This window comes from Dermacentor silvarum, chromosome 2 (genome assembly GCF_013339745.2).
Source record: "Dermacentor silvarum isolate Dsil-2018 chromosome 2, BIME_Dsil_1.4, whole genome shotgun sequence".
Taxonomy (NCBI): domain Eukaryota; kingdom Metazoa; phylum Arthropoda; class Arachnida; order Ixodida; family Ixodidae; genus Dermacentor; species Dermacentor silvarum.
Genome location: NC_051155.1, coordinates 170,656,297 through 170,674,395, shown reverse-complemented (window position 1 = coordinate 170,674,395; position 18,099 = coordinate 170,656,297). Strand labels below are relative to the sequence as shown.

Below are 18,099 nucleotides of genomic sequence, written 5' to 3'. Positions count from 1 at the left end.
GAGGTTAAGAAGGGCTTTTATAGTGTTCTTATAGTGCCTATAAATGCCTATTTTGGCGTTTGTGCCTAAATGCCTATAAATGCCTATTTTAAATATCGGCGCCTATATGAACACTATTTAGCCTCAAGTTTCGCTTTCGAGTGCAGTTAGAGACCATTATTCATGTTACCGGGCCACATTGACTGTTCGGAACTCTATGGGGTTCATCCTAGTCATCTAGTTCAACCAACTTTCGGAAAACAACCCCTAGCAGCAGTGAAATGGGACGTGCCGCGGTTGGCGAATGCGAAACCGCGGAGAGCCATCAGGGGAAAGGAGAGTAAAGAGCAAAAGAAGAAAGAAAAAAAATGTAATGTGCACGCGGCTTTCGTTTTGTTTGTAATTTACTTTTTAAGGTGATCACTGCCGTCAAGCGTTCCTTCTCAGCGTACAAGATCATTTTCAGTGACAGGAGGAACAATTTTGAATCCAAAAATCTGGAGATGGTGGTAGTTTGCAATTGTTTCCACAATCTTCACAGTGATTCTTAGGCTACGTTCCGTGTGCTCTCCAAACAGATTTCTTCAAACACGTGCACTTCAAATGGGCGGAAGTGTATTTGGCAGTGTTGGGGGGTTTTGCCTGTACAATTCCGATAATGTCATTGTATATGAGAAAATTGCCAGAGTTGTACCTAACAGTCCTCATTTAAGAACATGTTAATTTCTTAATAAATTGTAGTCTCTCTTGCATTTAGATTTGTCTGTTTTTGTTGTATCTTTATTTGCATCAGGCAGACATAAAGTAGCGCTTTTTTTATCAGTATTCCCAGCTTTCAAGTATTCTTTTTCATGCTTGTTTCACTTTATGCAACGCTCGAGTACAGTGGCCATTGAACATGAATATGGGCAGTGTGCTTGTTGAATTACGCCAAATGATCATCATTAGACCTGCAGTTTTATGGGACAATTGCACGGCTATGTTCAACTGTTGGTGCCTTTGTGCCATCTTAAACAATAAAATTTTTTGCTTTCCTGTCCAGCAGGCCGAGGAAGCTGCCGGGAGACACGGTCTCTCCGCTGGCTCCTAGGTGGGAACCCAGCCCAGCAATCTGCCGGAAATAAATAAAGTTCTTCTCTCTCTCTCTCTCTCCTGTCGTAGATACAAGTCGCGCTCGTCTTCATTTGAAATTATTTGCATTTATATAAAAATTTATTGTGCCTATATTTACGACGTTGGAGGCCTAAAACATCGCTTTGCCTGCTTATGCTTGGCGCCTAAAACGCACGTTTTTAATGCCTAAAATCCAGCCTCTACAAATTACAATCCAATGCTATCATGTCTGTAGGTTGTGTGCAAGTCGTGCTTTAGGAATTTTCTGACGCATTTTACTTTGAGAAATTCAATTAGTTCAGCAACACCTATGTGCCACGCGGAGGGCCTGCGTGGTTGTGGTTCAGGACGATTTTTTCTGACAAAAAACGCCGCTGCTAGACCCCGATGCCGACACCGTATTTTCTGCGACACGGGGCCCTTACCACTATCGCATTAAAATGTGCGTAACTGTACTAAACAAATCTTTATTGCATTTTGAGATTTTAAAATAATAAGAACAATCACTTTTGTTTGTCTGGTGAAACACTGACTGGTCTTGAGTATGAACATAACGATAGCCACATTTGGGATTTTGATAGCAAAGACAAATTTAATGCAGTTGCCAAAAGAGTGTCGCAAAACTTTGTCATATTGCTTTGTCATTTTCACTGCTCTTTTTTATACTGTAATGAACATGAAAGAACTGCTGCTAGGTACCCAGATTGTATTTTGGGCAGTGTGTCGGAACAAAAACGTAACCGAAACATTATTTATTATTTTGTTTCGGAGTGAAACCGAAATATGTATTTTTGATCGGCTTTTGGTTCAAGGGGAAGTCAGCAATCTGAAACAACCGACGTCAGGCAACGTCAGAATTAGCGCATATCTCAGGGGTCCGCATAAGCACTTATCTCAGGCAGGCACAGTGCCAGCGATAGCCAGTCGAGCGCTCCACTAATCTAAGCCTGCCGCTCGGTGCACTTAGTGACTAGCAGATCGGCATTGTAGCAAAACCCACGGCTTGCACGCTAAGAGCTTATCATTTAGTTTTCTAGGGGCACAATGCCTTGTTACCGAACCTTTATCCTTCGTTTGTGTTCGTTTTATCGGAACAGCAGTCTCGAATTATGGCGAGTACACTCGATGACGTGCTGCTTCCGAGATCATGCTCAGTGCCTTGACTCACGGCACTGGGCATGATCTCAGAATTCAGACTTCACTTACTGAGAAAAATGAATACTATGTTTTTATTGTTACTTTGCTTTGAAAATTTTAGCATGTGAACTAAAACCATTATGAACCGTTACGGATAACCTTTTTTTTTTATTCCTGAGCAGAACCGGAAAGGCACTTCTTTCAGTGGAACAAAACTAAAACCAGAACGAAAAACATTTCGTTCTGACATCCTGATTTTGGGTGCCCTACTTGATTCTGTAGTTTGATTTCGAATGTAGGAGCAGCCAACAATGCAGGAACACCTTTGCCGTATAATATGTATGATTTCATAACTATAGTTCTTTTAGGAATAGAAACATTTCATGCACAGGCCCTTTAAGAAATATTTCCTGCACATTGTTGAAAACAGAAAGTAGAGCGTACAAGCTTCCTTCGCATTACCTGGTTCGCTTCTAGCTTCTTTCCTGCTTGCACTTCTTCTTTCAGCATAACAATCTGGCCCAGTTTCTGCAGTGAAAAAAAGAGTAATGGTTGAAATCTAAAAGAAAATAGAAGAGCAGTGCAACTTGCCTTTTTCAAGTTTCGAATCTTCTTTTCTCTGGACACTTCCTCTGTCTCTTGCGGAATATTATTCTGTCCCATGATTTCAACAACTGTCTGTATTGCAGAGGCTTTCTCCGTGGCCTCACCTGGCTGAAAATAAAAACAGCGAGAACTTAATTATACTAAATATCTTGTTTTATGTTGTACATAAAAGTAGCGCTACAGTAATTACTCTTTCAGGCTGCATTTGTAATGCTTAGACAATACTGGTCAAACATTTTTTCCCCTTCACCACAGTAGTCTTCCTTGCTTTCAAGCTGCCATGCTTTTGAACCACATTGCTCCTTGTTCCAGATAGTAGTAACTCCATAGACCCGACCAACTTTGTAACAAATATTTCTTCTTAGTTTATCACCAGCCACAGCTCCCATGCACTTGAATGTACAAAGTATGTAAAAGGTGCTTGGGAAAAAAGTCATCAAATCAAGAGCAGTTCAGTATGCACAAGTTACAGCGTTGCTTTCAGCTTAAGAAAACAAACGTTTATAGTGGAGTTCCATTAGGAATTGAGGAACAAATTCCGGAATTGTGGTCACCTGTGTTGAACACCTCAGGTCTTAGTTACCAACAAATTATCTAATTCTTTTCATTCAAGCACATTTTCTTAGTCTCTGCTACCATTCCTTTTAATAATGTTGTAGTTGATTTTCAAATTTCAAAATTCAATTTCAAAGTGAAAACTTCCAGAGCTCTTTGCTATAACAAGCGGTTGAGACAAATTTGGGGCTGTTTCCAGGCTAAGGCTAGGCAAAAGGAACACTCAAGAGATTGTAGGAGCACCACAAAGTGGCACAGCACAAACGTGTAGTCTGCGGCTCGACCTGTCCAGCAATATGTGAAGGACTGGAGAAATGCCTGAAGGAGCATACAAGTTCTCACGCCACTCAGCATAAAATTACTTCCTTGTGAGTTCCTTGGTGCAAACATAGACACATAGCAGGCTGGAAATGGCTCCAGAAGAGAAAGAAAAAAAGCTTCAATGATAATGAGGTAAAGAAACTAATTTGCACCTAAGCCATGACAGAATGTGTGATGAACGTGAGCTGATGCTTCTAAAGTTATAATAATAAATTCAGAATTGAACTCCCTTGCCTGAGCATTCTCCTTTTTTGCCTTCTTGGCTTCTTTCCTCTTCTGGTTCTTGATGGCTGTCTTGGATTTGGGCTCTGCAGCCTTATCAGTGGATGAGCTTTCATCTTCTTTCACTTTGAAGGAGGAAGGCTGACCCCTGGCTCCTGGTGGCCGGTACACCTGCTTTGACGCTGTAAAACAAGAGCCAACAAGGGTTAAAGGAGTCCTCAACACGAAGTAACTATGAGACTAAACTTGTGGCACAGAGGAACTGTTGATAATAAACTCCAACATTGTTTGCAGCAATAACTTTTTCCAACGTGACTTAACGTAGTAGCTCTGATGGTGTTGCCTTTCCACACACAGGGTGCCTGTGAACCTGAATGCATGCTTGTGCTGGCAACGTAGTGCAAAGCCTTCACTCCGCCTACTGAAGCATGTGAAAGGTGCACAGATATGCACACCAAGAAACACGATTTTAGGGATTACAAGGCGTGACCACAACAAAGCATGGCTTTCCATACATGATCAGCTGCACAATATTGAGGCTGAATGGTGATAGCAGAATGTAGTTGCAATATTCTGCAGATAACATCATGACACACAGGTACTGAAGGATTAGTTGGTGACCCATGATTTTGTTGAAGTTGCGCACTTGGAAGAAGACGTTCACGCAAACATAAATGATGGACGTACTCAGCGCCCGTGTATGCCCTGATCATTCATGGTTGGGCGAATGTCTTTCTTTCCAAGTGCACTGCTTCACCAAAATCATAGAACACACACGGAACTTCTGTTCAGAACACACGGGCGTAAAGCTCACCTTTGAAATATCATGTGATGGCTCTTTTAAAGGAACTCTGCAATAACAGCTCTGGCTGACATAGCTCTTTCTTTGCTTTCCTGCCACTATTCCTCTACTTTCCTCATTGAAAATGTATTCTATCAGACTTGGTGCAGAACATGTGACACCCATGACACCTACCATGTCCAACTGTACTTCACATTAATTAATCTTTTTTGGCAATTGCAATGTAAACATGCTTCACTCAATCAATTGAACATGCCAGTTGCTGCTCTTACATTTAATGATGTGCCAGAGTGAGGAAAAACATGAACTAACTATGAGCTAACATATCGCACAAACTCCCTCACCCCCATTTTCTCTCCCACCCACTATGCAAACTTCATCACATTGGCCCCTGACATTTTGATATTTGCACTTTTCCTATATATTTGCACTTTCCCACGTTTCCTATATTTGCATTTTTTCTATATATTATATATATATATATATGCACTTTTCCTAGGCGAGGATGAAGGGAGAAGAAAGAGGAAACTTGGAGCTTTTAAACAATACCAAGATAACGGTGCTCGGTGGCGGGAAAGGCGAGAGATGGCTCTGCGAATTCAGTGTTGTTGTGCAATTTCAAGCTCCTTTCAAGCCGTCTGGGCTTATTTCTTGGGGGCATTTAGGGTGCGTTTTCAGATAAATAGTTTTGACACAGTGTAGATTAAGCATTGCAGATGCCGAAAATATAATTCCCCAAAATAATGTTTTTCTTTGTTCATTTGCAATTTTCGCAATTTGATCCCCACGTCCCTTCTTAAATAAATAAAAAAGCTGAACTTTACGTCCAGAAACCACAATCTGATTATGAAGCACTAGTGGGGGACTCCGGATTAATTTTGAGCACCTAGGGTTTTTCAATGTGCACCCAATGCACAGTACATGGGGTGCTTTTGCTTGTTGCCCCCATCAAAATGCAGCCGCAATGGTCGGGATCCCTTCTGAAGGGATATAGGAAGATGGGAGGGGGTGCTTGGCTGCGTTCGTCATCTGTGGAGCAGCCTGAGGCCACCACATTAATTTCCTTCCTAGTCACCCAACACTCTAATTTAACAGAAGGGTGCTACAACTGCACGGAGCTAAATCAATGTCCACAAACTGTACACCTTATTAGAAAGTTCTGCATAACACCGCCCATATTAAAGGTAGTCTGTTAGTTTACAAGTAGTCTGACCCAGCCTGCTCATTAACCCTTTCAGTGTCACTGATGTACCGGTATGTTCTTGCATTTCTGTCCTGCCATGTCACTGACATCAAATAGGAATGTGACAACCATACCAAGAGAGAATTTGCCATTATCCATGTCATTTTTTTTCCTTCTGCATAACCAAAAATAAACCACTGTGTTCATTTTATAATATCTGAGAAAAAAACACTATGCTGGAGGTGCGTCACCTCCAAAACACTGAAAGGGTTAAAAAGAACTGTATAATTTCTGTCAATTGCTCGGTTTACAATTTGACTGTTTAAAAGCACAACATTGCGATAGCTATGCCAAAAATTTTGCGCAAATATAATTTGTTGCCATGCAGCCAGGCTGAGACACTTGCATGCTTTTTCTACTGTGACTACTTTTATTTTCTTTTTTCCAAAGCAATGTCTTCAGTTTTCACTTTATACAGAGATGGTAGGAACAGCAAAAGCATGGTGACTCAGAGATCTCAAGCATGTTCAAAAAATGTCAATGTGAGGTGGCTACACAGGGCTGCACATTACTCAAGCTCAATTGAAGGCATCTATGACGGCAGCAAAAACTTAAAATGCATTAAAAAAATTCTTTATAACGAACATTCTCTGGACAGTGCTTTCAATAGTAAAACACCTTACAGGGCCAACAAAGGGCTGTTCATAAAAAACTCACAATGCAGTGGCATGCATACCTTGTGGCTGTGACGACTGTATGCCGCCAACTTGCTTGTAAGAAATTGGCTTGGCTGGGAATGAGTCAGCAGGACACGGCTGCCATAACACATCCCAAAGCTCTTCGCCTTCACTGCAGATGTTCTCATGTTGCAAGCTGCCTGAGTAATGCCACACTTTGTATCTGTAAAGAAATGGCTGATACAGTGCTATTTGTATACCTCAATACACACTGTTCATAAAGATCCCTATGAATCTAGCCTTCAATATTCTACTCAGTAGAATATCCACATTCCTAGTTGACCGCACTCCAGTTCCGAATGGCAGTACATGTATGAAATATAATGACATCAGTAAGCTTTCTTCTTCTTCTTTACTGGACAAAGTTCACACGACCTTTATATTTCACTTTGGTCAGGAATGACAAAATCTTCTGCGTTTGTTTCAATACTCAAAAGTCATTTTTCTCAGATATTTGGTACTCAATTCGATCACAAAATTTCACTATTTGGACACCCCAAAAAAGATGATTAAATTTGTTCTGGTTGTAGCTGCAAGACCAAAAGAAAAAGAAAAAAACATCAAAAAGGCCTTGTACACTACGTACCCGTTTCCCACCCTCAAACGAGGAGCAGTTGTGGCTGTCAAGTAGTGCTCACCATCTGCACACCAGCATAGTTGGGTGGAGTCAGAAGCTTGGCTTCTGGACACCTGCTTGCGACCCTTAACGTCCCACACTTCAACATTGCCCCTCAAGTTCCCAAAGCCGGCCAGGATGAGGAGTGCACAATGAGTTACGGAAGAACAATGCAATAAAATGGAACTTAGACAAGAGGACAATTGGTGGGGCACAAGAGATGTTTAAATATATTACACACAGCCAAAGAGCCACTTGAAAGAAGGACTAGGGTAGCTGGATCAACTACATGCTGCCAATGGTGTATTGCAGTTGGCCAGCTCGTTCTGAGACATGTTCTATCCTTAGTCTCCTGTTGCAGTGCAGTGTTGTGCCTTATAGTCGGTCAAGAATTTTTTTCGCTGTCCGCTACTGCTATGCAACAAACATAAAATGCAGAAGTTGCAGTAACAATGAAAAACACATTGCAATCCCTTGTTTTTTCTGCGTGCAAGGATTGCCCATCTCTCAACTGTTGCTTTCTGCAAGGGGCACAGTCCCCATCAAGCCAATTTTTAGTGGCTTTCTCGCTTCTCTTTGGCCTCCAACGTTATGCACCCTCGTGTGCAAAAATAACAGACCAAACCTCCGATTTTGACCTCGATAGCAAAGATGTCCTTGTTTCTACTGGAAGAGGTGCATGACTATACATTTCATAAACAAGAATTAATGGTAACTGTTTCATCAAGTTATCGCCAATCGCGGCTTGAAAATGCTAGGGAGTCTGTTACTTTTGCATGTGTCTGCATGTGATGCGGAGATAAAAACTCATCAGACTGTTAAATTTAAAAAAAGAAAAGAAAGAAAAGAAAGAAAAGGTTTGTCACATACCACCAGCAACTGTTGAATTGATCTTACTTTTTGACTCCCTGAAAACTGGCACCTTTATAGGTGCCAGCTTTCCATGTAATCATCATGACTTCCTTTTCTTTTCTAAGCAAGTGCAGCATAAAAATTAGCAAAAGGATATGGGTTCCTTGAACATTGTAGTAGATGCTGTTCCTTGGGCCAGTACCCATGTCAAACACAGGATCACAGTTGAGGTTGAACAGAGTGGCTTTTGCAGGCATGACTGTGTATTTTATGTTAAGGAAGGCAGAGCCCACCCACATACCAAAGTGTAGAAGAGGCATGTATGTGAGCAGCATTGTCTATAGTATAAAACTTACATTATTTATTGTTATACACATAAGCACTCTGAACTTGACCTCACAAATCCTTATCTGCAAGACAACATCACAATATACTGCTGGTTTGTCATATTTGTTCACTATCATTGATGAAACTTTAACAGCTCTTGCCAATGAAAGGTGGTAACAACACGAAGGTATATGGGACACATGGAACTTACAGTAACCAAGATGTTTACAATGTGAAGTTCTGCCTGTAAAATGAATAAATTTGGCCTCAAGTGAGCTCCATCTGCCCTAAGTTTACCAGTTATTTTCTCACAATCCGCACAGACATTGCTAGAAAAATTGTGAGGTTATTGTATTTTTTACAGCGAAGCTGTTAAGGACTAGATTCCAGGAGATCGTGTCCGCGTGTAGAAATGCCATGCGACCTATCGGGAGAGGAGAGGAAAAGAAGAGCTCAACCCTGTGAAAATGCTGTGAGAGGGTGCAGATGAAAAGGAGAACGGGGAGGGGGGTTGACGTTAGTCGCGCCGTCCAATACTTGCGTTGGAGGGGGAGAGCGTGAGTAGCGCCAACCAATGGCGGTGTACGAAAAAAGTAGGTCAACGGAGGAGTGGGGTGTGAGAGGAGTTCGCGTTAGTGTTGATTGTATATACGGAGCTTTGGTCAAGGACTCTTATCCGGGAACATCGTAGAAAAGCGTGACGAACAATCTAGGAGTGCCGTCGCCTGTGAACGCCGACGCGTCCCATCCCCTACAACATGCTACGAACGCCGTCACCCGTGGACGCCGAGCCAGTTCTTTCAGAGGCAGGCATTTTATAGCCATCGTCCAAGTGTTAAAAATACCCCATTCTGCTACTCGTAGCCGCAACCGAAGCATCTTTCCCGAGTACGTAGCGAAGGGGTCGGTTTACCATTTTGTAGCCAAATTCAACGTAGCAAATCCCCAATATAGCTAAACCCCAACATAGCAAATCTCACCAGAGCGCCAGCTCCGCTGGACTTCCCTCTTTTTTCTTTGTTTTCACTGTCATGCTGTCTTTTACTGCACTTATCAGTGCTATGACATTCAGTGTTGCTACCTTCTAAAGCTACGGTAGTGTTAACCGCCGATACCTGCTATTGTCTTTCTACAGTTAAACCTGCTTATAGTGAACCTCCATATAATGAATTCCTGGATATAACGAAGTTTTTCTATTCCCCGCGGTTACTCTATAGAAGTACATGTATTTGAGACCTCTACGTAACGAAGTGGTAGCGGGAGACCCCCTCGATATAACGAATTTTTCCCTCCGACAACCTAGAGATTTCGCCCCAAATTTTGTCATTTTTGCACGAGCAGCAACCGGAAGCACCTTCTCCGCCGCAACGGAATGTGAAGCGAGCGCACGTGTGCGTGCATGCGAGCGTGTGTGAGGCGGGCCTGCATCCCTCGACCCGGGAATCTTGCCGCCCCGGGCGTGACCTTTCCCCCTCCCTTCATTCATACCAGACCCTGCCGCTTGCTGCAGCTGGCCTAGCCCGCCAAACCGGCACTCTCATTTTGCAGTTGATGTTGCCGATGCGCTGGTACATGCTGTGAAATCACACTCGATGAGCGCGGACACGTGCTGTCAAACGCTGGCGGGGTGTGGAAGCGTCACTGGAGAAGCGTGCGAAGTGACCTTTGTGCTGTTGTCTATCGCTTCAACGCAAACTGAGCGCCGAGAACACACAGCACGCACAAAGCTACGAGCCGCCGACGCACCTACACTGCTAGACTCTGCCCCAACGCAGATCGCTTTCAAGATACGGCCTGCACGGCCGCGCGCCGCCGCGCTGTACGCAGTTGATGCCAGAGTACAGAGTGCAACGCTGCCCCGCTATCCCTCCCCCCTCGCTCCCTTGCCGGTGCCTCAAGCGCAACGGAAGAAGGCGCGCTTCCTCCCTGCTTTTCTTGCGCACGCGAGATTTGGACGCGGTCGTCGGCTCTCCTCGCACGTTTTCACTCGCACATACAGCATACGGCGTGCGGCGACTGCGTTATCGCCCTTGGACTTTATACGGAATATCTATGAGCCGAAACCAATTTTAGGGCCACAACGCGTCATAGACACTGTCTTTATATAGCAGATACGGATCTCAAGGGCCATACTTTTGCTGGCGGAAACCAAAAATACGTCATAGTTGTCGCCCCCAGCACTTTGGGCAGCCAATGCCATCGTCAAGCCACCAAGCCAAGCGACATGAAAAGTCAAAATGGCCGCTCGGGCTGGCGCGGGGTGGCAGTTCGCAGCGTATGATGCAGGAACGGTCCCACAGTTGCGACGCAACAGCGGGGTTACCAATGCATTGGGTTCTATGGGAGCTGTGCCGGGACCAGTCGAAAACGACGTAACAGCCGGGAAAACGGAGCCCCCGGGAACGTAACAGCGGGGTTCTACTGTAACACTATACGACGCTACAACGCCATCGTGACATTCACTCTTCGTTTCCGATACCTCGCACTTGTGCGAAACAACACGCGTCCACGCATCCAGTACCTGGTGCGACATTCCAAGGATGAGCACTTCGACGAAAACGGAAAACGGGTGGGCGTTACAATTGAGGGCGCGTTAGAATCGAATAAATACGATAAGCGTTTCTTTTTCGAATTTTCATGCTGAATGTGAATATAACGAAATCGTCTTTATAACGAAGTGTTTCAGGAATTTGTCAATTTCGTTTTATCCAGGTTTAACTGTATATAGCCTCGCTATCTTTGCAAAGATCATGATCAGTATAGCGCCATTCCTGTTAAATTAAGAGGCATGTCTTGTGATTTTGCTGGCACAGTAACCAGCCGCCCAATTAAACTTCTCTACAGCTCTTCTCTAAGAATCCAACAACGGCAATCAGAATACAGCAGAATATTGATTACTATATGACTTGCTCGGGATCTTGGAAAACATCTGTATTGTATAAAATTCGCAATATCCATAATAAATAATATCTCCAAAGTGAAGGGAAGACATTTTTATACACTTGTGGCAACTACTTTTGTTGAAGAATTTCTTAATGGTTTTCTGTAACTTTCTTCCACCAATATTGTTGAGGACACTGTTCTGGAGTGCATAAAACTTTATGCTTGTTTCTTCTACTCCAATGCCAGCACTCGTTGCAACAATCATGAGCACTTAAGTTCACAGGTGACCCGTCAGCATCATGGAAAACTAATTTCCATACGCTCATTTATTACCTGCACAACACAGCAGTAATCTACTGACTGTGAGAGATCTCGATCTTAGCAGCTCTGAAATTCTTATCATACACTACAGCTAAGAAGGGTGTTCACATCATCTAGAAACAACATGCATTATCTAGCATCACTGTGGCTGGAACTTCTTCAAAGTTCATATCAACCAAATATTCAATGAAAAGTAATCACATCATTGATATTCAAATGTATGAAAAAGCCCATTGGACTGCCAAATCACATAAAACAAATCAGGAAGGCACAACTGATTAATACTGGATGAACATCACCTAGCCACTCATTGGCTGCTTGTGCAAGTTCTGCCAAGGTGCAGTAACTTGACAATGAACATAAAGTGACTTGAGGATTTTCTTGAGTTAAAGGAGCCCTGAAACACTTTTCTAACAAATCACACAATGACATCACTGTTAAAAGATGTTGCTTCACAAATCTGGTGCCGCAAACATTTCTCAATTTCTTCAGGCATAAACGAAGTTAGACGTGGTTATGGCACCAATGAGCAGCTTTCTTTTTCCTTTCATGTCGCGCTGGAAGCTACACAAGGAAGAAGCCAAGGAGGCAAAGCCTTGCCCGGAAGTTGAGTGTTTCGGCGATGAGAGGGCTCGTCGCCACACCTCGTGGCGGCCGCGGTAGGCTGCACTATGCAGCATGTCACTCTTATCTCGGAGGCCACGTGCAGCAGACACAGCTACGTGCAAATGTGTGTAGACCAGCATTGCAAAGATGAAATGATTTTTCTGTCTTTTTGAGATTGCAGACATACATATTGTTCGTTTGTTTGACTCAAACTTAGCAATAATAGTATAAATGAGAATGTTCTCGCGATCACGAAATCAGCCAATAGGTGTTGATGGTCATTACTGCTTGCGATGACGCTGCATGACGACATTGCAGAGGCAAGAGCAAGCAATGTTTCACTGTTCTTGACACAAGCTTGTAAATTCTTTGCTGCATGCAGTGCAATAATATTTCGCTCAGATGTTCACAGCAGCCTCTTCTACGAACCGGCAACATTTTTTTACTATGTTCAAAAAGTGTTTCAGGGCCCCTTTAATTTGCATGATGATCAAGAGCCAGAGATGTTTATCACACTGCTTGATATAGGCACCAATGTGACATTTAGCACCTTGGAATTTTCACACAGGCCCGAAAAGAAGTTGTCAGCAAACAAAAAAAGTTGCACCTAACACAATGCGTGCTTAAGTGACCTATTTGTGTGAAGCCCTACATTTCCTACAGGTGCACACAAGAAAATCAGAAGTCTGTGGAGAAGCTTGAGGTAGAGTGGAATACACAAGACATTTGTTAAGCGTATTCGAGTGCGGCAGGTGCAACAGGCTGGTGGTGAAACAGCGGAGCTACAACACTCTGTGAAAACCTCTGACCACCGAAAATGGCAGCAGCCAGACAAAAAAAAAAAAAAAAAAGAAAAGCTTGCTCTGGCTTCAGAGCAGTGGTAGATGCTCAGGAACATATGAATGAGATGATAGCAGGTCTGTCCCAGCCATGACCTGCTGAGATGGACATCAAGTGGCAGCTCGAGCACAAAGCAGGAAACAAGGGAGCTGGGTGGACTATTTCACTCCTGTGTAATGGGTGACAGTTGCTGGACTGTGTTTTTAGAGCTGGTGCCCGTAATGAGACAATCTTTGTGCATTTGTGTTCATGTGCGTATAAAGTTTTTCGGTATTTTATTCTTTCTTTTCCTTTTTTATTGTTGCTTGAGTAACAAATTTGGAATTTTGGGATAGCCGGCTCTGACATAGCCTAGTTTTCCTAGTTTTTTTTCATCTAAATTTAATATTAAAAAAAAAAGAAAGCTGATGCAAGAATGTGCAAGAAAGACAACCAAATTGTGAGATTTTTCCGTGCTGTGGAACCTCATCAAGGGACTGCGGGAAAAATGCATAACAGTTGGGAAAATATAACTTGAGGAATGCCGATAATCGCCACAGCAACATCAGAAACAGCTCTGAACGGCTGCCAGTACAGTTATTAGACGTCTCGGAGCTTGTACTATGACCGAAGACGCTGATGCACGCATAGGTGCATGATTAAGGGACACGTACAATGTTCCTTAACAGTGGCCCCTTTCCACTCTTGATAGGCTTCATCACAATAATTTACGTATGCTTCACGCATAACACGGCTGTATTGTGCAAAAGCTGACTGAAGAGAACAGGTCATTATGCAACAGAAATATGACCTTTGAAGGCCCCAATATAAATGTAGCCCTGCGCTCAGCGGATTTTAATAAGTGTGCATGGTTCCCGGTAGGTTTTAACCGAACCACATTTTTTCTGGTGCTTTCGCCACCAGCTCTGTACAGCGCCTGATTTGTGCAACTTCAGTCACTTATTGCAAACTTCAGTGGTTTGTTGCAATGTATTGCCGAAGCTTTGCTATGAATCAGTAGCTTGTTGCAACGTCTCGGGTCACTTGTTGCAAAGTGCGGGAGCCATTTTCCCTCTGCAACGCTAAATTTACGTGAACACCACATTCAAACACAACGTAAGATGCAGGAAAATTACAGAATGGCAACGTACCAAATGGAAACATAATCCATAGGAGTCAATGAGATTTAGGTCGGGACTGCAAAAATGCGACATAGCAGCCGGGAAAATGCAATCGCAAGGAACGTATCAACGGGGTTCCACTGTATTGCAATGTTGTTTCGACAGTGACACCATAAACAACATAATGACAAATGAGCTCTGATGAATGAAACAACTGGCCAAGCCTGCATGCTGACAAGTCACAACGCAAGTGGATCGCTGCCATCTGTGGACAGTGCAGTGGACTCAAGTGAACAAGGTCACCATCACCATGTCGAAAATATGTTAGCCCAGTATGTGAGGTAGATATACATAGTATTCAGCGGCTGGATGATGGACAGTGTTCGATGGACAGTGCTGCATGTGCTGTCACAGTGGGAAGCATATTGGGCACTGCACAGTCTATGCATCTGTCAGCCTGTCAAATACCCTTGACTACAAAGTATATACGTAGTGAGGGATTTTTTGCAGTTGTTATTCTTCTTACCATACTAAACCCCAACATTTTTTGTTTCTTATATGTGGTTTTTCCAACACAGAGTTAGTCACACATGATTTCCTGAATGTACTAGAGTTCTTGCGTGCAAAAGGATACATCCATAGACAACACAAAAGTGGTCGCACTCAGGGCTCCACTCCACACTGTATACAGGTCCGTCTTTGCCTGGAACAGAACATCAGACATTATTTTAGCACACTGTTCACAGAGTAATCAGATCATCCGAGCTCTACTAGCTGTTATTTTAGCAATTTAGCAACTACTTCAGGCTTGCACTTGAGCACTACCAGCGGTTTTTGTTCATACTGAGTAACTCTTATAAAGGTAAAACGGTGAGATTAGAAAGTTAACATTCTAGAAAACGTTTGAAAGGCACATTTATCTAATTACCAACTCAAATCTAAAACTTAACACGAAAATACTCATGTTTGTTACCTTCAAAAGTGACATACACTACACAGCTCAGGTGTTCTCAGAGCCCAGAGGTGACAAAAAGGCTCTATTTTGTAAGTGTAAGCATGCATTTGGGAAAGCAAGTATCTGAAATCTACGCATTTTGTGGTGCCATTTCATCAACCAAAGGATCAAATAAGGAATAATTAAAACAATTATTGTTTTCTGCCCCTATAACCGACATGCAATTGCTGACACGAACTCAACAGCCCTGAATCAATGACTGCGCTAAACAGTTCCACTGCAATGTACCTCTTCACACGACTTAGCAACCTCAGTCATACAATGGAAGAATTGTATTATGCAGCTGCAATTTTTCTATTGCAGATTTCAAATATTCAGACTGACCCATATCGAAAAACATTTACTGAAATTTTTTTAGAGTGACCATACGGTGACAAAAAAAAATATTTTCAGTAGGTAAACACACATTGTTTATTCATGAATAAAGATGGACTTCCATAAATACTTACATTAAGAATAAAACAAAGTAGATACATTGAATAGATAAACAGTCGAAACCCGCGATAACGAAATCTCGTGTAAACGAAATATTAACACGAAAGTGTTTTATGCCGGGGTCCACCAAGACTTCACTGACGTATTTCCGTCACGGAAATACGTCATAGAACATAATACAAAGAAAGAAACCAGAAGAAAAAGTTCCACAAACATGCAAAATTTGGAAATCGAACCCACGACCTTTCGGTCCGCGACGATAGATCGCCGAGCGTTTAACCCATTGCGCCACAAACGCATTTGCAGAGAGCTACACAGACGCGCCTTATATATCTAACACTCCTCCGTGTACCCGCGCTCTTGCTTGGGGCGGTGCCGCCGCCTACGAGCAGAAAAGAGAAGTACTGCATTATGACACTAACGCGCACCGACAGTGAACGCTTCGGTGGTCTCAGCACTACGACGCCTCGATGCCAGCATTCGAAGGGACGCTGGCATCAAGAAGCACTACCAACGCCACTTAGGTGGCGTTCACCGTACTCAGCACAGCGGAGCGTGGCCTCCGCAATTAGCTCTGAAAATGTTTCTGAAGTTGATCGCGGAGGCTGCAATTACGACGCGCTGTACGCGCTGATTTGACTCGGTGACGATTCAGTTACGTGCTTTGTCTTGCGCGTTGTATTAGTGTGTCAGTTACGTGCTTCGTCTTTCGCGTTGTGCTAGCGTGTGCAGCGTAGTGCAGCTTCCATATGCACGACGGTTGCTCATGGTCATCGACGTTGGTAGTCGTGATGGAGGAGACGTGCCACCAGGCGTCAGCGTGGGTGCATCAACGCCTAAGGGCACTTTAGCCACAAAACACCAATAGACATTATATATCAATGTGCAATAAACATTACACTACTTCTGTGAAGACACGTTTCACTTTCGTGTTCTATACCGATTCCTATATAAGAGGGATCAACCACATTTTTTTTTCATATCCCTGGCGAACGCCTATAGGATTCAATGCATTTCGTACCTATCGACAACGAAATGTCGCTGTACTGCAATCCCGCATCAAGGAAATTTGTCGGAACGTAACCCCGCATATTACTTACTCGCGCTAGGCTAGCAGGCTCCAAAATGTGCTCAAATGCGATTGCTTTGCAGTAAAATTGCTTAATATACCACCACATTACACTTGCGTGGGCACCACCATTTTTGTTAACAAAAACAACCAAGCGCCAAAAGCGATCGCGTGCGCCGAAAACACGACATGGCCGCCATCTTGATTGTTGATCACCCGTTTGAAGCGGCACGCATGTTGCTACTGACATTTGACGACGGTTTTTGCGCACCTAGTGCAGTGCGTAGTGTGCGCCTCGGTTCGAAAAATGCAACAAAAACAAGGTAATCCACATCCCACCAAGGTGAAATTGTTTATGGTGCTTGAGATGGCGGTCGCAGCACGGAGTGCCACTGTTCGCCAGCGGGGGTGGCGAACTTTAAGCCATTTCTGATTTCCTGTGACGAATCGTTTCGTGAAGCTGAAAATATGTTCCACGGGAAGACCAGCGGCAACACCAGGACAGACACGTTTCAACGATTACGTGGTTGCTGGATGTCACCCAGTCGCCAACCACGACGCTGGGACCAAGGAATACTTGCGAAAGTGCATTTGACGCTGTTTTGTTGCGGCCGCTGCTAGCCACCAAGGCCGTTCGACAGACGAGCCCGCTAATGGCTGGGCCATTCCCGGAACCAAAACGCGCCAGATTGGGTCAAGCGTGAAACCTCCCGTCTACGAACGTCCCCTCCGTTCTCTGTGAAAGTAAGCCGTGTGTGCCTGAGGTTACTTTTGCAAGTGTGTTCAGGAAACAAAGGCGACGGAATGTTTATGCGCATCCTCATCCCCAAGGCAGAGCCTTCGGCGACTTTCACGCTCCGGTTGGAGGAAGGTGTGACCACGGGTTTTCCTGGCCTAGGGATCTAGGGAGGACAAGGTGCATTTAAGCGGACGTTTCCGCTCATCTGGTGTGCTCTCCCATCTGCTCTGACATGTAGATAGTGCTCTCCAAGAACAATGTAGTCTGCTCAGATGTATTAGCGCTGACATGCTACAATGTACTGCGCTCCGTACTCCGGCCAGTACGAGTATCCCTTTGTTCTGTAAATAAGTTTGTCTCTCCTATGTAAACCCCCTGTTCCATTTACTCTACCTCTCGACCTCGTACTCTTCACGAACGAAGCAACCCTCGTCAAGTCTGCTTGGACGACAGCGTGGGCCTGCTAAGCCTCTGTGTGACGCCTCAGTAAGTAGGTCAGCTACTCGTCAAGAGACCCACCGGCGGTGTAGGCTACAGAGCAACCCGCAGTTGATGCCAGACTTCGAGACCCCGACCTCCGAATCCTACACCACGCATCGGTCTGTGATTGTGCTAAACACTTGCTTCAAGAACGCTGGTTT

At 43.8% G+C, this 18,099-nt stretch overlaps 1 protein-coding gene across 1 annotated transcript in view; it reads right to left on the bottom strand.

The window, feature by feature from the left end:
• The window catches only part of LOC119442104 (eukaryotic translation initiation factor 2A), a 31,759-nt gene that overhangs the window by 2,397 nt on the left and 11,263 nt on the right, over window positions 1-18,099 (bottom strand). Inside the window, exons 10-16 of the mRNA XM_049661903.1 lie at window positions 14,835-14,903; window positions 8,282-8,382; window positions 7,242-7,417; window positions 6,655-6,818; window positions 3,946-4,115; window positions 2,821-2,943; window positions 2,692-2,757 (exon numbers count right to left, since the gene is read on the bottom strand). Coding sequence (XP_049517860.1) covers window positions 2,692-2,757; window positions 2,821-2,943; window positions 3,946-4,115; window positions 6,655-6,818; window positions 7,242-7,417; window positions 8,282-8,382; window positions 14,835-14,903 — 869 coding nt within the window. The remainder of the gene's footprint in view (window positions 1-2,691; window positions 2,758-2,820; window positions 2,944-3,945; window positions 4,116-6,654; window positions 6,819-7,241; window positions 7,418-8,281; window positions 8,383-14,834; window positions 14,904-18,099) is intronic.